This window comes from Anas acuta, chromosome 1 (genome assembly GCF_963932015.1).
Source record: "Anas acuta chromosome 1, bAnaAcu1.1, whole genome shotgun sequence".
Classification (NCBI taxonomy): Eukaryota; Metazoa; Chordata; class Aves; order Anseriformes; family Anatidae; genus Anas; species Anas acuta.
This window is the reverse complement of record NC_088979.1, coordinates 67,551,882-67,575,473: the sequence shown is the minus strand read 5'-3', so window position 1 is coordinate 67,575,473 and position 23,592 is coordinate 67,551,882. Positions and strand designations below refer to the sequence as shown.

The following is a 23,592-nucleotide window of genomic DNA, read 5'->3' as shown; positions in this document are numbered from 1 at the left end:
GGCTGCACTACACCTGAAAAATACATAACTTTAATAGAATATGTACTAAAACTTCGAGATGGTGATAAATGTTGGGTTGAAAGACATAGCAACATGGCTTAATGCTTTTGAGTTGCTGAGTTTTGAAGTTCTGTTGACTAGAATTTCATGAGTACACCCTGATGATAGCATGTATGGTGAGAATGTTTTGTTAAAATTCCTTGATGCTGTTAGCTGTGGTAGGTGAAAGGGAGGAGAGAAGATTGGGGGGAGGGGAGAACAACCAACAACAGTAATTGTTTAAACAATTAACATGTGTCAGTCAGGTGACTGTGTTTAACTTCATTAGTTAGTATTTGATTTACAGTTCCTACCTCCTGTCTAGTCCAGAAGAGTCTACAAATGTGAAAGCTCTGTAGTTTTGGGTTTGTGATGTGATTATTTATTTCAGAGTTGTGAGGGCTCTCCCAACCCCCATCTACTTTCTTAAGTTGTGGGTTTTTCTCCTCTTCTACTGCTTGGCCTTTAGTGTTAGTGAGTCAAAAATAACTTATTTCAGGTTTTAAGATTATACCGTGCAAGGGTAAGATCCATCAAATTGATCCAAACTGACAATTGAAAAGGTTACAGTAAAAAAATAAAACATCACCAAAAAAGCCACCCCAAAATCAGGTCCCTAATCAAATAGTTGCCTCTCACACACGAAATACATCCTCTACTAGATACATACATGGGCTTATTTTTGGACTTAGAGTAGAATGGTGGAAACTTTCCAAACAGTGGTTATGGTCTCAATTACTGCATTTTTGACTCAATGTTTTTTTTAACTTGCATGGAAATACCACATATCAGTATAAATATATAAGAAAAAAATCACTGGGCTTAGCTGCTTTTCTGTTGCATACTTGATTAGAATATATTTTGCTTGACAAGAGTGGCTTAATAAAAATGACTGACAGTTGTTGGCCCAATTTTTGAGATGAAAAGGATGTAGTTAATTCAGCTATCTACATTTTAGGCATTTTTTCCACAGGACTCCTTACTTAACTAATTAAAATTAATCTTACAAATGTTGAAATTTATTTATTTATTAGCACATTTAATTGCTGTAGCTCTCAGGACTAGGATGGTGCTGCTGTGAACCACCTCAATAATTGATTTAAAAATGAGAAGGAAAAGTAAAATGAATTGTTAATAGTTCTGACTTTACTGCGACAGTGAAAAGTTAGTTTAAATATGAGGGTGGAACAGTCAAACACTGACAGTGTAAACTTTGCAGTGCTTTGGATTGCTTTTGGCTTCCACTTTTCCTAATATATCACTGAATATTTAATTTAAAACACAGCAAGAGACAAAAAATTTAATAATTGGTTCATATGTTAGATATTATGTTATTAATTACTTACGGCTTTTAGGCCAAAAATTCTTACATAATTAAAGCCAGTTCCTTTTAAACAGAATGATACAGCATGTTTTCTGTAGCTTACAATTTATTTCCTTTTCTGTCAATTTTAAGATGGTGACCTCTTGTGACTACCTAGTGCAATTAAGAAATAAGACCAGAGCAAATTTGTTGCTGTAAAAACAGATTTATATCTTGGGAACAGCAGTTCCTAAAGTTTTAATACTACTGCATGTCACTGAATGTTTCTTTTTTAGTCTTTCTGTAATTTCTCACAAATGTTTCTTGATTCTAGGTCATCCGTCACTACAGAGTAAATACAGTGATGTACTACTAACTACTAGACATTAACTACTGTCTAGTTGTTATGTGACCTTCAAATTATTTTTTTACATATCAAAAATAATTGTGCATAAAGCAAATAATATTCAATAAATGATAGTGTCTAAGCCATCTCCAATCTTGGTTTACTCTTCTATCATTGGAGAACTTGGTATCCCTTCAGCCAAAGCAGGCCTTTTTCTTGTTTGAAGGAATTGTTTTCTAAATAAGGCAAATCAAGGGCTGGGTCCTGCATAATTTGTTAGGAATTCCCGTCACCTCTCTCCAGTTAAGAGTATATCCTCTTGATACTGGTTCTGTACTTACTGGAACTAGGTTCTATTGTCAAACATTCATTGCATGTTATGAAACCAATCACATTTTAGACTTCTCTTTTCAAAAATAAGCAAAATGCATTGGGAAAATTGTGCTTGACCAGACTGACTTAAAGCGATTCAAGTTATTGAAAAGGTATTTTTCTCTTACATATTTAAGTAAATCACTTGCATTTAGTAAAAATGAAGTGGCAATGGAAATGTCATTAGTTAGTGCTAATGGGTAACTGTAGCAAAGTGAAGACTACCTTTGAGGGTTGGCTACCAGTACATGGGTTAGAGTTCTCCATTTCAGAATCATCTAGGTAGGAAAAGACCTTTAAGGTCACTAAGTCCAACCATCTACCGAGTCCCACCACTAAACCATGTCCATTAGCGCCACATCTATACATCTCTTAAATACCTTCAGGGATGGGGACTCCACCACTTTGCTGGGCAGCCTGTTCCAATGCTTGGCCACCTCCTCTGTGAAGAAATTCTTCCTGATACCCAGTCTAAACCTGCCCTGGCACAACTTGAGACCATTTCCTTGGGTTCTATCACTTGTACCTGAGAAAAGAGACCAGCACCTTTCTCACTGCAACTTCCTTTCAGGTAGCTGTAGACACCAATGAGGTCTCCCCTCAGCTTCCTCTTTTCGAGCCCCAGTTCCCTCAGCCACTTCTCATAAGTCTTGTTTTCTTGTCCCTTTACCAGCTTCTCTGCTCTTCCCTGCCCACACTTGAGCAACTCAGTGGCCTTCTTGTAGTGAGGGGCCCCAGACTGCGCACAATATTCAGGTTGAACACAATATTCCACCAAGTAGCCTTAACAGAGCAATAGCGAGAACTTTATTCTCTAACATATATGCTTAGAGTAAAGGTTTATGTCTGAATAAATTTGTTACTTCTACCTATGGATCTAATGGGAGAACTTCCTTCTGCCATCGTTGGTTCACATAATTCAGTCCCCTTAAGAATCCAACAACTTTTTGAACTCTTGAAGTAATTTATTTAGATCCTGAGCATAGCATAAGAATTGTATTAATGCAAATTGTCTGCTGCTCAATACAAGATTCTCCTTAATTTATACCTGGAGGTTTCTTCAGTAGGAGGCAATTTGCAGAAGTCTGTTTAATTGGTTGGCACTTGACAGCCGTAGATTTCATTGAAGTGGACCTCAGGAGATCACCTGGTACTTTATTTGGGTAGTGTTGTGAATAGATGGACTGCCCTTGGCGCAGATGCTTCTCTCCCCTGTTGTTAAAACCTCCAGTGAAGTAATGTTCATAGGCTTCCCTAAGTACATATATTTCATACCTAAGTTGGTTTTGCTTTTCTTTTATTTCTAATACATATTTGAGTTGATTTTTTTTCCTGCTTCTTTGTTACGGTCATTTTGTACTAAAAATACCTATAGCTTATTTATACAGAATTCTAAAAACACCGGGTCGCTTTCTTTAGTGCTCAGGCAAATACGAATCCAGTACTTGAGGCATGGCACTTAATCAGGGCATTAATGATTTGAGGTTTTGCAAAAGGACAGAGTAGTTGCTTCCCTGCATAATAACACTTGTTTTAATAATTCCAAATGAGATGTACATTTTCAACAGCATCTTGTGTGCTCATGTAGTTTGCATTTCACTGAGTTCCAGACACATTCTTTCTTTAGAACTACTGCTTAGGCAGTTATTCCCAGTTTTATATTCGAGCTCTCCTTCAGCAGAATTTCACCTTGTCAGTCTCAGGCTCCCCTAGAGTGCCTCATCCAGACCTGACAGATGCTTCCAGCCCCTCTGACTGATGTCATCTGCAAATATTAGGAGTGCTGATATAACTTATTAAAAGTAACAATTGCAGTTATCCTTTCATGTGAAGGTAACACACAGCCTAACTTTTTGAGGAATGTATTGTGAAAAGTAAACTGTAATGCAAAACTTATGTTTCAGAACAAAGTTTTCATTTGCTCTTAGATTGACCTGGGAAACAGCCTTTTATGAACTATTTATCATGAGATCTCTTGCCATAGTTATCTCACATTTCCAGCATAATAGTGAGTGATCTTCCACTGAGGATAAGCGTTTGGAAAGTAATTCTTGTTATATTCTTACAAGGAAAAAGGAAAATGGTAGAACTCTCATTTTCAAATTGTCTGATATGAAATACTTCATTCATTATACTTATACGTAAGATTATCACAGTAAGGATATGAAATGCCCCTACTTTTTTTTTTTTTTTTACAGGTTAACTCCTAGAATTTTTTTTACTGCTATTTACTCGTATTGTGGAATAGCTGAGATAGCAAGAGAGAATGGTGTGATATATATTGTTAATACGTATTTGCTAAACTTGTTAATTTGATAAACTGCTGTGAAGTGTTAGTCACAAAAGCTGGTAATGGGAAGCACAACTGTCCTTAAAATCAAATAGATAGAACTGTAATGTGACTTGCAGTGGCTTTGACACTGAATACTAAGGGGCTCAGTTACATGCGTGGAAATCAGCATTGCTATTGCTTGCTGGAGGAATTTCAATATTTTCTGCAGGATCTGTACTTCATTCGTTATGACATGGTAAATCTAGAATTATCACCTCAACAGAAGTGGCAACCGTTTGGTTCTGGTGCGTTGGTGACTAGATTCAGGTGTACAGTGCAAATATGTTTTTTATTACCTCAGATTTTCACATTGTATGTTGGCTTAAAACATGGTTTTGACATGATCTGCATTAATATTCATATAGCCCAACTGCTAAGATAGAGGCTGCATAAGTGGACAAAAAAAAAAGCACGTGGAAAATTTGCTGGACTCTTGACCTCTCTAAGTGTACTCTGCAGTACAAAGTTCTGCCGGCAGTCAGTTGTGTGATGCTCCTTGGAGCTTGATATTTACAACAATGCTGCCTAACGTCATCTTCATCAACCTGGATGATGGGGGAGAGAGCACTGAGTAAGTTTGTGGATGCTGCCAAATTGTGCGAAGTAGTTGATATGCTGGAAGAAGGCAGGGCTGCCATTCAGAGGGACTTGCAGCTGGAACGGAATAACACCATGCAACTGGATGGGTCTTGGTAGAAAACAAGCTGAACAGAAGTCAGCCATGTGCCCTTATTGAAAAGAAGGCCAACTGCCTGCTGCATGAACAAAAACAGAGCCAGCAGATAAGGGATATGATTTCCTCTGCGCTGCCCCACAAGGGCAGCGTGCATTTGACAGAGCCAGACTTCGCACAGTGGAAGGATGAGCAGCATTGGACATGGGTTGCAGCGTGGGAGATTCCAAACTGATGTGAGGGAAAAAAGGCTTTTTTCCTGAGGCTGATCAAATGCTGGACTAGGTTACTCAAAGAAATTGTAGGAATTCTGTCTTTGTAGATATTTACAACCCAGTGGCAAAAAGCTGTGAGTGACCTGCATTAACTGGACCTCTTCTGAGCTGGGGTTTGGACTAGCTGGCCTCTGGAGCTCCATTCCAATGCTTGTGATATTACAAAAAGAACAGCCATCATCTCAGTTCTTCACCATTGCTTATGAGTAGCTGATGTCCCTCTGCTCCTTTAATGAAAAAAAAAAAAAAAGCAGTTTCTTCTTGTGCAGGAAGAATTGCCATCCCCAAGCTTTAGTTTAAAAAATCATTAATTGCAGCCCAGGAGCCAGTGACTGCTGCAAAGCCACTGTCAATAAGCATGTGTTGCATCAGCTAAAATCAACTGATGCTTTTTGTTTCTTTCTCTGAGTTTGGGTCATGAAAGTGCATGGCAGGAATGACTCATGCTCAGTCCACTTTCAGCTACTTCCCATATCACAGCAGTCTTTTTTTTTTTTTTTTTTTTACATTACCTTAAGCAAGATATTCATCAATAATTTTATTTTAATTATCCTACTACTTGCCATAGAGCTGATGAATGCAGCAATGAAGACTTAAGTTGCCACCTATCAGTTTTGTAGTTGTCTCAGCATTTAGTTGCAATCAGCACGTAGCTCTGCTATGAGTAGAAACCTGCCCTACTATAAGATAAAAATATTGTGAATCTTTACAGAAAAAGGAACCTGGAAGGATGTAGGAATATGGAAAGGTTTTGTAGTTGAGAATTTCACGTTAAAGAAATACATTTGGTGTCCAGAAACCTTAGGTCTTGATTAAGAGCTCTTTTCCACTCATTCCCTACCCCCCCTCCTTCATCCTTTTTTAACCTTGTTCAAGACATTAGGGCTTTAATTCATTTGTCTAAACATAGGTAACCGGTGCTATTTGAGATGCCCTGGACTATCCAGGACATGTACATGGACACGGCAGATAATGGCACAGGGCATAGGGGAAACCAGGCACCCTTCTGGACTGTCAGCCTGCGACCAGGCACGTTGCCATGGGACGTTGATCTCCAGCGGCAGCAGAGGCCTATGTTTAGATAACTGAATGTAGTGTTAGGTAATGTGACCTCTTACCAAGAACTGAAGAATAGCAGTTATAACAAACCGGTGAGATAGTAAAATCGGGTGGTGGTTGGGTTTTGTCGATTGTTTTGTTTTTCCAGCTACAGTTAACCCCCTTGTTCAGAGGCAGCATTCAGTCTGTAAGGTCTGGTTTTTTCGACTCTTTTTGTATGCCAGACAGTTGTCCTGGATCATCCCACAACTGTTACTGAGTGTGGAAGGCATGGTTTCAGGTACAGATTCTCTGTGCAAAATCTTTTTTTGAGGGTGGAAGCCCCTGCAGGCAGGCTGTTCCAAGTATTTAAACCATTGCTCAATGCCTTCAAATTGTTCAATCCATTTCCAAGACTTGAACACAGGCTTTTTGGGGGTAGAAGTATTTCAAAGCCCATAGTACTGATCGTTCCCTCTCCCACTTCATTATCCTACTCAGTTGTATATCTTCTACTGCTTTTCTCATGCTGACCTTATTTTTTTGTTGTTAGGCAGTCAGCTGGATCTGAAAACTATTCCAATTGTATTTTTCCCCTATAATTTAGCTTATTAGATCCATTGAAATACTAATAGTGTTCACATGCAGCCTTCTGGATCTGTACTAAGCTTGCCATTGCAAGGTACTATTTTGTTATTTGTAGTGCTTCCCCTGTACAGATAAGATGTGATATATTTTTCCTATAAATTACTTTCTTGTACTGCTGTATTATAGGTCTATCCTCTGCAGCAGGAAAGAAAAAGCTGTATTTATTAAAAAGCTTAATTTATAGTTCTTTTTACCTGAAAAAACAGCAGTACTCAACAAAACATTCACTTTATATAATGGCTTGATCTGATTCACTGTTTCAGTTCTTGGTATTTGTTTAACAGTTTTTGGAAAGGGGGTGTAGTTTTCACACAGGAAACATAGCGTGCCAGACTGCAACATAGTAAATCCATGATTTTGCTTGAATATCAAATAAGAGTAATTTAAAACATGTAACACAGCGCATTTGTATGTTTTTGTTTACTGCAAGACTATAAAGATTGACATGTAATAAAAATGAGTGATAATTATAGAAACTGCCACATGAGATTTATTTTTGGTTTAGTTCCATGATGCTATGGTTAAGCTGATGAGCTGCTGAAGTTGGTATGCTGTGTCTTTGCTCTTGATTGACCTGGATTTCAAGCCCCCAAAAAGTCACTGAAATCAATTTGTCATTTTGTTGTATTTAACAGGCATTTTTAAGGAAAAAAAAAAAAGCTTCATAAGCATGAGTCTTCAGTATATTTTTACTTCGTGCTTCTAATTTAAAGAAGATATTTGAAATGTTTCAACCTTAAGATGCCCTGCCAAAGTGATTTGTCACTTTAAACTTGATGTACGGACTAATATTTTCATTGCAGATCTGTAGTTACAGAATATAGGAGGGAAAACTTGTGTGTAAAATCAGCCAGAGAATTTAACTCCCAATAGTTAACTACAGCTCTAGCTGTGCAGTAGTTCAGCTATTGTTAATGATGTGTATTTCCATTTGTTCCTCTATGTTCTTTAGTTAAATTTAGACTTGAGTTAAATTTCCACTGCCTTCTGTCTAAAAGTTGACCTGTGTGGGGTCTTAAGCTAAGACTAGTATTAGGGAATATTGACCACCAGTCGTCACAGTGCTTAAGAGAGTAGATAACAGACAACTTCCTCTCCCAAATAGTCAAAAACATGCTCTCTTGCTAGAGCCAAAGCTAGTTGTCAGGGATGGGGCAGTGTTGGTAGCAACTATTTTGATTGCCCTGTCACAGGATCTGAGCCTGTTGGCTCCATCATCTGACTGTTAGGTAAGTGCTAATAGTTTAATGATGTGCTTTAGTTATGAAGTTTACTTAATTTCTAAAGAAAAATCAACTATTGGAAGGAAGTTATTATTTAATTAGGGTTAATAATGCACTTTCAAGGACACTGGTAAGGATTTGGTCCTTGTTGTGAATCAAGCATTATTTTTGTGAAGTAAATTATTAGTAGTAGTAATTGTAAAGTTTCTTAAGCATCTCCAAAAAGCAAAATAAAATATAGCTTCTTTAATTGTTGGTCTTTTCACACTTGCACATTTTGGTATTTTTTTTTAAAGGATTTTTATTTTCCTAGCAAAGAGAAGGACAGAAAGGTTAATTTGCAATTGAAATAGAAGTCAGTGGCCCAGCCAAGGGCTATGACTTCCCAAGGGCTATGACTTCAGTTCTGAAATGCAATATGAAGAAATTCCTATTCCCCTTGAGAACAGATATCCTTCTACTAGGGGTATGAACTGTGTCAGGCGGGTCAAGGTGTGCACCATAGGCATTATCAAACCTGTAACCTTTATTTCCTTCTCCCAGAAGATTAATATTCTTGGGCTTAGACATAAATTGCATTTTAAAGAAGGACTGAAATCCTAAATTTGATCTTTGTATCCATATTGCAAGACAGAACTTCTTAAAAGTAGATATTTTCATGGGAAGAGTAACTTGATATAATCTACCTGGACTTGTGCACAGCATTTTACACTATCCCATGTGACATCCTTCTCTCTAAATTGGAGAGACACGTATTGGCTGGAGGGAATTGGCTGGATGGTCACACTTAAAGAGTTGCAGTCAATGGCTCAATGTCCAGGTGGAAATCAGTAACGAGTGGTGTTCCTCAGGGGTTGGTATTAGGACTGGCACTGTTTAACATATTTGTCAGTGACATGGACAGTGGGATCAAGTGCACCCTCAGTTAAGTTTGCAAATGACAAAAATCTGTGTGGTGCATTCAACATGCTGAAGGGAGGAGATGGCATCCAGAGGGACCTTGACAAGCCTGAGAGGTAGGCCTGTGTGAACCTCATTGTGTTCAACAGGGCCAAGTGCAAGGTCTTGCATCTGGGCTGGGGCAATTGTAAGCACAAATACAGGCTGGGTGGAGAATGGATTGAGAGCAGCTCTGAGGAGAAGGACCTGGGATGCTGGTTGATGAGAAGCAGACCAGAAAGCCGTCTGTATCCTGCACTATGTCAAAAGAAGTGTGGCCAGCAGGGTGAGGGAGGTGATCCTCTACCCTCTGCTCTGCTCTTGTGAGACCCCACCTGGAGTGCTGCGTTCAGCTCTGGGGCCCCCAGCAGAAGAAGGAAATGGATGTATTGGAGTGAGTCCACAGCAGAGCCACGAGGATGATCAGGTGGCTGGAGCACCTTTCCGATGAAGACAAGCTGAGGGAGTTGGGGTTGTTAAACCTGGAGAAGAGAGACCTCATAGCAGCTTTCCAGTATTTAAATGTGGCTTAAATGAAAGAAGGCATCTGAGTGTAGTGATAGGACAAGGATAATGGCTTGAAACTAGAAGAGGGTAGGTTTATATTAGATATTAGAAAGAAATTCTTTACTGTCAGGGTGGTGAGGCCTTGGAACACGCTGCCCAGAGAAGCTGTGGATGCCCCATCCCTGGAGGTGTTCAAGGCCAGGCTGGATGGGGTTTTGAGCAACCTGGTCTAGTGGGAGATATCCCTTGGGAAAGGGGGGTTTGAATTAGATCTTCAAGGTCCCTTTCAATCCAAACCATTCTGTGATTTTAATGTTTCAAAGAGGACATTCCATACGCAGCCTTCTTAACTAGCTAGGATTTCTGAGGCAAGAAAGGGTAAACTAGTTGGAATTTCTTAGAAAACCTAAGCTCCTTCTTTTCAGGTAATTAACTGTAATGTTAAAGTTGTGTGAAGAAGAAAGGCTAGGAGATTGTTAGCTGGAAGGACGTTTAAGTTTCCGAGTAGTATCTTTGTTTTCTAGCTTGTTATATTACATCAGTATGATAATTGCTTGGCTGTTACTTGTTTTGTGTCTTTCTTGTAATATTTTTATTATGTCTATGGTAAGTTATTCGTTAGTTGTCTTTTTTTTCTTTCTCTCAATTTTCATGTTTTTAGTTACTGCTTATCTCACAGTTCGTAGCAGTTCCTGTCACTGGAACTGTGGGTAGTTCTCATCTGGGGCCAAGTTGTCTTTGGATAGAAGCTGATGGCTTAATTTCTTCAAGTAATTAAGTGTAAAAAAGCCAATTTGCATTTTCTGCTCCAGATCAGAACTTCCTCTTTTGTCTTTCAAAATCTGATCTAATTATATGTAACATTGCTTCCCCCCCACCCCCCTCCCCCAGGAAGTATAATACTGTCAGTCTCTTCAATTATTTTTTTTTTCTGTTACAGACTGAGACAACTATAGGCCTCAGTTCATATCAACAGAAAAGGTAAGCATAATTGTCTGAAAGTTTAATGCAGACATCCTATTGTGAGATTGCTAATATTTTTTGTAAGAATAATGAAGTCGTAGTGTAAACAAAAATCAAGGACAGATCTTGTAACCTTTCAATTGTTTGTGTTGTACAGAGAAAACTTTAAAAACAAAAATATTAGAAAATGTTTTACATCTAAAGTCTTTGTGTGTAGAGAAAATGCTTTTGCTTAGATATTTCATTTTATGTCCTTTTGGATGTGTGAGGAAGGACACACCTTTTATGCATATAAAATGATTCACGTAGTTTATTCATACTTGATAAGGGTTTTCTTGCTAATAGGAGGCTCCACTGAAAATACCCACTGTATCTGTGTGAGTAATAGTATTTTTAATATTGAGAAAGCTAGGACAGCTAAATCACTAGCATATGAAATAAGAAATTTAAGAATCAATAAGTTCAATTCTTTAATTCAGTTTATAATACGTACCACAGAGCGATTCTATGTAAATAAAGAGGGGAGATAAACTGAGACTGCTTGTAGATTTTTTGTATCATTTTACTGAACTTTTATTAAGAAAGGATTGGGTTTGTTTGCCTGTTTCTAAAGTTCTGGGGGTCCTTTTGAGGAACAATTTTGATGTTACTTCCAATGCTTTTTTTTTTTCCTGCAAAGAACTTTGCATGTGTAGTATCAGAGAAGCAAGAGGGGCCTCTTCCTCCCCCTCCCCCCCATCCCTAACTTTTTTTCTGAAGACTCCTCAAACACTCCCTTGCATTTAATGGTATGCATTGAATGGCAATAATGAAGCATTTTTCTTATACAATAGCATTCAACAAGATGGGATGTACAACATAGCTATTTAAAGAAATACAGCTAGACTTTTTCACAGGCTGTTTCCATTTCTTCCCAAAGAAATCTAGGGGAAGGACTAAACTGTTTAATTTCAGAGGAGTTAATGAAAAGTTCTTATTTTGATATGTATATAGATCTAGGTTGCCTAAGTATGAGTTTAAGAGTATCTCTTTGCAAGAAGTTTTAAAAAATCTTGTGGGGGGGGGGGGGGGACATTACTTTTTTCAATTTATACCTAAAAAGCCTTCATTCTATTTGTATCACTTGTTGCAAGACTCCACTGCCTCCTGATTAGACATTGACATAAATCCTGTGATGTAAATCTTCTGTTTTGTACGAAAATATTATAAGTTCTGGCTTACCTTGTATTAGATTTCTAAGTGAACTTGGAAGGCGGGGTAATAGGGGGAAAGAGCAAACATGAAAAATCTATGAGGATATGGCAAGTCTTTCATTTCAGATGAAATTAAAATATAAGTTCACTTTATCTTTACTGTGATAATGTAAAAGAGAAGAGTTAATGTTATGTATTGAAATAAGGCAGTTACTGCATATTTTAATCTGAAGCTTGAGGCAATTTCTGTATTATGGTAATGTAAATTTTGTCAAACTTGTATTATCCTAACTTCTCATTTGCTTTTTAATTAAAGAAGTTTGACTTAGTCAAAAAAGTCTGCATAAAACTTGAAAATTCTTGTTGCTGCACCTTCCCTACATCTTTCTTATTTTCCTGTCCCCAACAATGGAGGCTTCTCTCTGCCCTTCAGGACTTCTGCCTGTTCATTTCTTGCCTGTGAAGTCTCTGTTTAATCTTTCCACTTCATGCTGCAGCATAAATTTTCCACGTATGCTACAGCTATACGTGCTGCAATATGTCAGTCAGATTGCAAGGATGAAAACATGAATCAAGGAATAAAGATGGAACTTATAAGACCTGTGGTGAATGTATTTTATCTTATGTAGAGTCAGTCTTTATGGAGTTTAAGTGGAATAATATCTTGTTTAAATCATTGTGCCTCCATGGCAAAAAGAAGGTGCCTTTACTGGGACTTGAGGATTATGTGCAACTTTTTTGTCTCCCAAGAAACAATGAAACTTTGTGGTCACAGAATCAATGAATGGTTTGGATTGGAAGAGACCTTAAAGATCATCCAGTTCCAGACCCCTTGCCATGGGTAGGGACACCCTCTGCTAGGCCAGATTGCTCAAAGCCCCATCCAGCCTGGCCTTGAACACCTACAAGGATGGGGCATCCACAGCTTCACTGGCAGCGTGTTCCAAGGCCTCACCACCCTGACAGTAAAGAATTTCTTTATAATATCTAATCTAAACCTATCCTCTTTTAGATTAAAGCCATTACCCCTTGTCCTATCACTACACGCCCTGATAAGAGTCCCTCCCCAACTTTCCTGTAGGTCCCCATTAGGTATTGGAAGGGTGCCACAATGTAGGTCTCCCTGGGGCCTTTTCTTCTCCAAGCTGAACAACCCGAACTTCCTCAGCCTGTCTTCATAGGAACCCTCTGATCATCCTTGTGACCTTCCTCTGGACTCATGCTAATGTTTCTGAGTCCTTCTTGCGCTGGGGGCCACCAGAGCTGAATGCAGGGCCCAGGTGGGGTTTCATGAGAGCAGAGCAGAGAGGGGAAATTACATCCCTTGCCCTGCTGGCCACACTTCTTCTGCTTTGCACCCCAGGATACAGTTGTCTTTCTGGTCTGCAAGCATACATTGCTGACTCATGTTGAGTTTATCATCCCCAGGTCCCTTCTCGTTAGACCTGTTCTTAGTGGTCTTTGAAAAAGAGGCTTAGGCCACAGATCTTCCTTTTTTTTTTTTTAATTTCTTGTCCAAGAAGATAGCTTTCTGTGTTTGAAGTTTTGGTGTTTTTAGAGTGTGTTCTAATAAAAACAGTGGCTTTGCAGATTTGAAAAATCTCCTCATTTTCGTATTATAAAAGAAATATACAAACTGCCCATTCCACTGCAGATCACTGGCCTATTTGTCATTCAGTCATAGTGTGATAAAGACCAGCATTGCACACTTTTCAATGCCGTGTTGCAAAGTGAATATGCAATTTCCACCCCCCACCCCCCGTTACTGCTTTTGCATGCATTTTTCTTTATAGGTATTTTCTTTCTAGGTGATTTTTTAAATGGCAGTACTGAAATCTCCTGAGTGTCTCTTCCACATGCTTAACTTCTATAGATGACTTATCCTTCATGGTCCTTATTATCTTTCTTGGTACGGCTTGTATATCTTCCCCACCTAGGCAGTTTATTCATTTCTTTGATTTGTTTTTTACCGCTAATTGGAAGGAGGGAAATGAACTACCCATTTAATTTTTGTTTTGTTCTTGCCTGTGATCAGGCTACAGCGCATCTATTCAAACTTCTCTCTATCTTTTCCCCACCCGTTCCCCAGACAACCCCTCAGGAAGAAAACTTTGGATTTTAACTTCTGATATTATGAGTATGTTTTCCTGATAAAGGGTTAATGTTGGCATAACTGAGCCAGCCACTAGCTGGGTGTAGTTTATGAGAAGCCTTTCTTGCTAGTGTTCTTTATTCATCTGTGCTTATAGCTGTGGCTACTGCCAAATATCTAAGGGGTCAAATGTTTTGTGGGAGCTGACATTCTCCCTGAGGCTACTTTTAATACCCATATTTCTAAAATCCTTTTAACTATAAAAATTTAAATACATCTTCCAATATTTGCTGCTCAACCTTAATTTTTTTTAACGTTTACAAGTTCTGGGTGTGGTCAGGGAAATGTGATTGGTTACTTACTTATTTTAGCCAAAAATGTTCTGCTTTTAGGTGACTCTTTCAAGGACATTCTGGCATAAAAAGTACTCATTATGAGAAATTTGACTGTTTGTTACTTTAAAAATTCACATAGCTATTTTTGGAGACATTTTCATTTTATTTTGTGGTAGTAGAAATAACGAAGTAGTGGCTTTCTAAGAGCCTAAGTGTTGCTAAAATCATGAAATTTCTTGCCATTTGACGGTTTAATGATGTTGTCTTTTTATTGCTGATTTACAGCACAGGAAAGGAAGTAAAACCCTTTAAACGAATGTAAAAGTAACGTGGGAAAAATACATGTAGAGTAATGTTAGATTTGAATTTTCCTCAGTAGCAATTAAAGATGGTACAGATAAGATTCCACAGAGCACCGACCTCCTCCAGAAATCCCAGAACAGCTAGAAAGATAAAGGGAGAATACAGAAAACCAGTTACTGCCCAACTTTGCAGAACTCTATTATATTTGACAAACACTTTGTCCAAATGCAGAGGTGTGCGTGGGTGATTAAAATTGAATATGTAGCGTGCTATGATAAGCAGCAAAACATTTTAATAAAATTTTGCAGAATGTCCTTAGATAATAGAATACTGTATCTCGGCACTGGTGGATATCCATTTCACCTATGCTCTTCCCAGGTATTGATATTTTTACTACAGATGCAGTTATAAAGATGGTTAAAACTTATTGGGAGTTTATCGCCTTCTCTCAATCACAACTTGTAATATGCTGCTTTCTCACTTTGGTGACAGAATGGATGGTACAGTGAGGGATTTTTTTTTTTTCCAGGACTGCTTGTAGGTCTTCACTCTCAAGTCTTACTTTTAAAGTCAAAACTCTCACAGAAGGGTAAAAGTTTAGGGACCATCTTAAACCACTTTGAGGAACTAGACTTTCCTGAAACCTCATAGACTCAGATGACTTCTGGCTAATTCTTGTCTGCTGGAGCTTGTTGGCAGATGTCAGAAGTTCTTTCTCATTCAGTTGCATCTTTTTTTCATGTTCTTTGCACTTTGAAGGTTAGACAACTCGGAGGGGTAGGGAACAAAAAATGTTTAAATTCTTATATTAGTCTGGGAAGCAAGCTATAGCTCTACATGCATGCATAATAATTAACTTAAATGTCATTATGCTGTAAAGTTGCCCTACCCATGGGTGTATCCAGCCTTCAGTGAGCAAGTGCCCAGCAGAGCAGACATTATCACCGTTTTGTAGGTCTGCTGCAAGTTGACTCATGTTGGGCCTTTAAGTAGACAAAGTTTGGGAATTCTTAGATTGTTTGTTCCCATTTGAACCTTATTACAGTTACTTTTATTATAATTGGCATTTGTTAGGATGTAGCTGCCATTACCAAAATTCAGCCATTTAAAAATTCTGTGTTGTCTAAGTGGTTATTCGGGATAACATAGCTGTGAATTCTGAGAGAATGATACTTAAACCTTTCAACTATGTGAAGAGTTGAGTATGTCCTGATTTTTGTGATTAGGTTAAGTGACTCTTGACTATTTTCAATGCATTTGAAATAAAGATCTTTGCAATCAGTTTTGTAAATATTGTAAATATATCTGATAACTTTTTAAAAGTTAATTCTTTTTACCAAGAAATGCGTTCTTCATTAAAACAACCAAACACAACAACAGAGGTGCTGCATGGCTGACTATTCAGAGGTTTAAAATAGGGAGAAATTGTAGAGTATTACTGAAAGAACTGCTTTAACAGTCATTCTAGAAGAAAAGTAGTTCCATTTAGTGTTAGGACTATGTTGATAATAGGGATGCATGGCCTTTTTTGACCTTCTCAGTTAAAGGGCACTCAAAATGTTTTTTTAATTTTACAGTAAACTTGGAAAAGTGAGTTGATCACTTCAAAGACGTGTTTTAAATACATCTTATCCTTTCAAAATATTAATGCTAATATAATTTTCCAACTTAATTGTCTTTTTTAACTTTTGTTTTGCTGAGCACATGTTCCTGTGAGGATCGGTTTTAGACTGAGAAGGTATACCCAAGTGCTCTCTGAATACTCTAAGTCATAGCAGCAATTGACAGCAGCAAAAATTGTTATTTTTGTCTTGCACCTTCACTTTTGCTGTTCTGAGATGAGTGTGTGACTAAAGCTGTCTATTGAGATAAGAGTAAGTATAAAACAGTGTTTTAGTTTTATCATATGAATAAGGCTATTTTCAATGGCTAAGCTCTAAGCAGCATTGAAAACAGTTCAACATCCAAACCTGGAGAGCTGTATAACAATCAACATAAGTAGACCTCCCTATTACACATGTACTTGAAGCGGGAAGATTCTGTTATAGAATGCTGGAGTGAATCGTGGAGAGTTCTTGAATTTGTTATAAAATATGATGGTGTTGTCACTGCCCAAATCTAGGCTATTTGAGAATACAGGGAAGATTTAATACCCATTTTTGAAGTTTTACTCCTTTAAATGGTTCTGGATTGTGGAAAGGCATCTGAATCTGATAATTTGTCTTCCTGGAAGTGTGCTGGATGGACTTCGATTGATCAAGTTTAAGACCTCAGCTGTCATAAGCCCAACCCCAAGGTATCTTCTACCTCTCTGCTTTTTTCTCTGTGGAGGCAGAGTTGGGTGGTTCTGCTGCCCTGGTGGCCTTTGTGGAGCAGCTCTGTTTACTCAGGATGTTTGGTTGCAATTCAGTCTTCGGGAGTCTGTCATTGTTAATACTAAGTCAGAAAACAAGGATCGGAAGGCAAAGTATTATTCTACTATCAGAAAAAGAAGCATCTAAAGAAAAAGCAGAGCCATCGATCTTGAGCCATTTAGCTGTCATTGATCTTGAGCCAATCTTTAGCCTTTCCTGTTTGTTTCTTTTTACATTGTCCTATGTTGTATGTTCATTGTGTGGATATTAATTTTACCCAGCCCAAGACAGAGTGTTACAGAGATGCAGAGGTGTGGTTGCAGTCGCTTCATGGTGAACGAGAAAGTGTTTCTGTCAATTAAACTGCCATAATACTCTTAAGTTGTGGCTTATTGATTGTGCTCTTTGACTACGACTGTTCTGGTAAAATAAGCAGTACCAGAGAATGTTTCCAGATAATTTATGGTCTTTACTGCTGGATTGTTTGGGTGGTATTTCAGTTTTAGCCTTCATCTGCTAGCATTCTCCAAAACAGTTACCAGCAGGAGGTTAGTACAGGCAAAGCCAAGGAATGTTTCTAGAGCAAAGTAGTTGTACTTCGGAGATCTTAACAGTAGAGACATGGTCTGGTTTCTCGCATATGGCCTCAGTATTAGCAAATTGGTCCAGGATGGTTTATGTGCTAGTGTGGTTGTAAGTAGAGAAACTTATGATGTGCATGTGAATGTCTTTGTTATATATTCTGAGGAGGATGTTTGGATATAGCTATGAAAAAATATATAAACCTGTCTAGTTTACTGTTATACTTAGTTTTCCTCTAAATAGTGATGACTGATGTTTCTATAATATCCATTTCCAAAAATTGTACTCTTGGGTAGTCTTTCTTGTAGGCACGACATATTCATGTAATATTGGTAAAATTGATATTCTGACTGGGCAAGTGTGTTAGTCTCTTTCTTCTATTGAATTAGTTATGCTGTTATTAGTATTCATAAATCTTCTGCTAAGACAGGGCAATTCAAGATGAAAGGAGCAAAAATGTATCATCTACAGTATCTCTTACAGCATTTTCATTTTTCTTGCAGTGTATCCCTATATCGGGGAAATTGCCGACCTCTCCGGTTCGAGCCACCAATGCTAGATTTCCATGAACAGTAAGTGGACAAATCTTTTGATCAATTTGTTTAGACAAATAGGATAAATCCGAAGAACATTTAAAACTGGAGGAAAAGATTGAGTATACAGATTGCATTGATACCTCATCTGTACATGTAGTTGACCTGCACATTCAAGAGCTGATGTATGTGGTCTTAAACATCATGTAGCTGCACATCATCAGTCTTTGTGTAGAAATCACTTCCACAGAGTACCCAGGGCTGGAGTATGTCCTTGTACAACTGCTCTGAAGAATGGAAACAGTTTTCAATTTAGACTTCTAACATACTGAAGCAATTCTACCTTTCTGCCTATAAATACCCTACCTCAGAGAGCTGGTACTCCAGTGTGTCAGGTGCAACTTGAAAGGTGCACAATATTCTTGTCATCCTCACGGCTTGTTCTAGTGCTCTTGTGAGTGCTTACACACTTGGTGCTACTCTTTTAAGTGTTTGACCAACCTGTAAGCTGTGAAATGGTCCAGTACAAAAAGAAACTTTGACAGAAATTTTGTCAATAGATCTGCAGTTATTAGAACAGTGATGTAGAGTTGTGAACATGCAGCTCTGAGGCTCCTCCGTGACCGGGCCCGTGTTCCATCTCACACCTAGTTGCTATTTTGATTCTCAGTGGATGAATTGAATGGTTTACAGCAGACATGACTTCTCTAAAAGGTAGAAGACAGAGGAGGAAGGCTGTTTTTGTTTTAAGAGATACCTATCTGTAATTGTTTTTCATGACAACTGCTATGGAATTTCTTCTTTCTAGTGACTGGTTACTGTATTATAGGTAGCTACCGTCACTTTCTTGTTAACAGCTGAAATCAGTTCCGGCCTTGGTGTGCAGAGGTGCAGCAGTGTCTGTGCTTGACTGATATTTTGGCACAATGTAACGTGAAGTGATGACATTTCCTATGTTTTGTTAACACTTCAACAAGGTAGAAGGAAAACAGCCCAGGCGTGTCCTAGTGCAGTATTGCTTGTGACATAAATTTCCACCATCTTCAGCCAGCACTGCATCTGGATGAAAAGCTGTTTTATTTTCAAATAAACCACAAATTATTAATAAAAACCATAGTACTCCTTGTCTGTAGGACATACCAATGTATGGTCGGTGCAGTGACTATAGATACATGCAAGGAGGCTCCTGTGTATTGATACAGCACTTGCTTAGGTGTTTCTGAAGAAGGAGAAGCTGTAACTATAATATTGTTTGCAGACAGTGGTTTTCCAGAAATAGTCTTTATCCAAAACAAAACAAACAAACAAAAAAACACCTTAATGTCACTAAATAGCTAAGCTATATGGAAATGCCGCATTTTATAGAGGTTATTGTATTTCAGTCTGACAGAAATACAATAATCCATAGACTTGTAATATTCTGATTAGGAAAGCAACATAATAAATCACTCTATTCCCCTCCTTACTATTTATTCAAAGTATCAGAACTGCTAACGTTTCATATGTTTTTTCCTTATTTATTTGTCAGTAACTGGTCATAGCTAAGAGGATATTGAGGTTCTAAACTGAGTAGTAAAATACCTAGTGGTAAGCCTGGCTCTGTTGCATCTTTGCTATAACAAACACCATTATGTTATAGTTAAATTATAATGGGGAGTGCAGTACAGACTCAAACTTGTACAGCAGTTTGCTCAGCAGTTTAACTAGAATCCTGTAAAAACTTGCTTATTGATTTGTTTTTAAGTGAATTTCTCTTAAAATTATGTTTTCAGCTTATATAATTATAGAATTTGATGTTTAAAATTATATTTTATATAGCTTTTTGATTCTAGGTGGATATGAATAAAGTATTCTTTTGATGTAGTTTGAAGGATGTTACTTTTAAAGGTCATCTGTAGTTTACCTGCTTCTCTGAAGAAAGCTGCATGTGCTTTTATTGTGGATTTCCAGAGATGCTTCCTTTTTTTTTTTTTTATCTGTTCTTCATTATATTTTGGCTTTTTATGTAAGATGTTCTTGTCGGTGCTAAAAGCACCAAAACAGTATAGCTCTAGTACACTGTTAAAAGTAATTGATTTGCATTACACAGGAAAGGCATAAACAATTCCGTACAATAAATACAGAACTGTACCAGGGGATTGCTAATTATTATCAGTTAAAATGGGAAACCTGTGTGTCAGACCTTGGTTCTTCATGTATTTTATTTTTCATTTTATTTTTTGAATCTAGAAGTATATGATCAGTTAGCTGTCATGGTTTTCATCATAACTTCATGCAGAAATCGTCTTCTAATTTTTTAAAACTTCAGTAAGATGTCAAAAAGAGCTTTAGAAAAGGTTTTGATCTGAATCCACACAGTTCACTTTAAAATCTATTTTTAAGCATTAAAATAAAAGTGAACCAACTTGGAGAAATGCTGAGTAACTCAGCTTTATGGTGTGAATAAACTGAAGGTGCCAACCACCTTGGAAGTCATATAATGCAGACTTAAAAGCAAAAAGCCAATAGCTTTAAATTAGGCAGCCTTTTCATGCTCAATTTCTGTCTTTTCCTTTTGTGTTATAATGGGTTATAGAAAATAATGGGTTATAGAAAAGGCACAAAATGCATCTTTAGTTTCTTAATAAGAATTGTACCTAAACAGGGTTTTGTTAGTAGGTAGTATTGAGTAGAGTAAGCTTGTTCAAAGTTCGTATTAATGTAGAACTATCAACATGTATTATTCCTAGGCTAAATAAGGTTGCACTATTTGATTTCAGTCATAAGGTATCCTATCCTTGTGACATTTTTCATCTGCTAATATTGTTTGGGTTTAATCAGATGTTTCAAAAACATGCTGACATGAGCACCTGATATTTATTAAAAGCTATTTTATCTAGTGATCATAGAAAATCAAAATCAGTATTCACTTCATAAATTGATGCTGTAGGTACACATCCTGTGCTCCACCTGGAGATGAGATTTCAGTGGCTTTAAACTTCTGTTTTATAACTGGTGTGGTTTTTTTAATGCTGTTTTAATATAAAACAACCAATACAATATTCTACCCTTTTGGAGACAGTCCAGGTAATCACAAATTTATCAAAGGAAATGTGTGCTGTATGTTACGATAAGCAAATCTTTAGTTCATCTCAGAAGATCCCAAACGTTCTTGTTATACAATAGGCCTCTGGGAATGGGGTGGGACTGAGGCAAGTTCTTTCAGATCAGTGCTCCAGGGAACTGCTTAGACTAGGTGGAATACTTGATTTTTATTTTTGATTTATTTTTAACACAAAAACCTGTTTTTTACTGTGAAAAGAGTAACCATTGGGTTGTCTCCCATAACTTTGGGAGCTCAGGGGTTGTTTTGGCAGGACAGTCATTACCTATATGACTTTCTCCGTTTGGCATGCATCTCCATACTGGAGCTTTTGCAGGTGGTCCATCTTAGATGAAGACTACTGATGCTGGGTAGCTTGCATTCTGATCTTGCACCAGCTTTGTGATAAAACTTGAATCTTGATAAATCTGGATACATTGCTTTCATCTGGGTTAATTCAACTCCGACAATATCAAAAGTAAAAGTTAATAAGTTCTTCGTGATTAACTTTTGGCAGAACTAACTTCTGATAATGGAGTATTTGGGTATTGAGAAGTTTAGGATACTAGCAATATAAGCTAGAACTGCTTACCATCAAAGGTTTTAAATGTTAAATTACTTTTAAAGCTGAAGTTGTCTTGCTACCTCTGCTTTTCAGAGTAATGAATGGTAGCATGTGAAAAGATGCTTTTAGTGTGCTTCTGTGGTGGATGGGCATTCTTGCAGTGCTCACTTTGTTTGTAGAACGGGACCTTGCTCAAAGTTTTCTTGGTTGTAGGGCAGTATTCTGAAAAGCTGTCTTTCAGCTTTCTGTTTATCAACAACCTTGTTTTGCATTTTCTTTAAAATATTTTGCTTAGGGGGATTTAGTAGCATTTTCACATCTGTGAGCTGTAGTACTTGGAAGGATATTTCATCTTTGAAGGCTTCAGATAGCCTTGAAAGGAATTATTTGGCAGTGCTCGGATATTTGAGACTTTCCTGCAAGTGTATGGCTTAAGTTAAGAAAAGAGCATGGGAAATCAGTAAACTGATTTCTTTTTTTTCAAGAACTCTGATCTCTTAACAGTAAATAGCAGAGAATTTTATCAACTGAAGTGTTTATCCAAATCATTAGGTGTTGTAAATAATAATTGTTTCTTATATTTCAAACAGGTATATTTATAAATGGTGAAAGGGCTTATAAAGTACCTATAATGTGCAGCCAAGCATTTATACAGTACATTTGATATCCTTCAAGTTCTCGAAGTTGAGATTGTTAGATTTTTTTTTTTTTAATGTTGCAAAATGGAATTTTCATTTCTGTTGGAGTTGGTTAAATGTATGAAACTGTTGACAGTAAATTGCCGTTTAGTCCAGATCTACCTCCGCTTTTGTTTGCACGTAGAAATGCTGCCAAAGCAAACAACAGCTTATTACACTACTAACTTCATTCAAATCACAGCTGGTGACATTACTGGTTAGGACTCAACTAGTGGTGTTTTGAACACAGGGCTTTGCTAACTGTTTGGAAAAATCATGATGCTTCTAATGGGATCAGACTCAGATTCCTAATATAAAATGGGGCATTTGCTTTGTTTTGTATGCTACGTGGGTGCAATTTTTTTGTCAAGTGTAATAGAAAAGAACTTTATACCGTCTTATAACAAATCAATAATCTGGTAGCTGATAAACAATTGGCCTATAGGCTAGTATATAGATCCCTTCTGTTTTCTTTTGATTTTCTCAGTTAATGAGACGTATTTGCATTCTCAAACTCCCATGCTTCAGTTACTCTAACTTCAGTTAGTGAAGTAGCATGCATGGGTCGCTTCAGCCAGTGATGTGTATAGTCCTGTGTCAAACAGGAAGAGTGCTCTATTCACTAATTCCCTACTCTTGAACACCACACAGGCTTCCTTCATGTGAGGAGCTAGCATTTTCTTAACAGCAGGGTGCAGAAGGCATTCCCTTTCAGTCTCCAGGGGTAACTCCAAGCATTTCCTAATCTAAGTGGGAAGCTTTTGGTTGACTTCTTCTCTCTCTCTAGTCTCATTGAAAAGAGTAGGAGATGGAAGAGAAAGAATGTATCTGCTGAATTTACTTCATTTGCTTTTAACAAATGGATTGGTATCAGTTTTTGTAAGTTCGGCTGTCTTTTTTACGGAAGTATCTAAACTATATGCAATAAGAAATGGTAGTTATTCTTTTAACAGGACAGTTTCTCAATCCATGTTCGCTTTATAGTGAGTAGTTAGATATTTTTCCACATTAAGATTGAGCCAATAGCTCAAGGACTTGTCTCCCCAACTTTTTGCTGTAGCTGGTTTCTTTTAGTTAAAGCAATCTACCTCTTGATCCCTAGAGTAGAAATTAATGCCATCACAAAGATGTGCTTACAGTGTACTGCAGATGCTAACTCAAATATTAAAAAGAGTTGAGGTGCAGCAGTAAAAAAAACGTCAATGCAGGCTTATTTTA

General features: G+C 37.5%; 1 protein-coding gene across 1 annotated transcript in view; it reads left to right on the top strand.

Annotated features, from left to right (window-relative positions):
- The window catches only part of TMEM131 (transmembrane protein 131), a 96,339-nt gene that overhangs the window by 20,213 nt on the left and 52,534 nt on the right, over positions 1 to 23,592 (top strand). The window contains exons 3-4 of the mRNA XM_068681136.1: positions 10,636 to 10,676; positions 18,021 to 18,089. Of these exons, the coding sequence (XP_068537237.1) occupies positions 10,636 to 10,676; positions 18,021 to 18,089 (110 nt within the window). The remainder of the gene's footprint in view (positions 1 to 10,635; positions 10,677 to 18,020; positions 18,090 to 23,592) is intronic.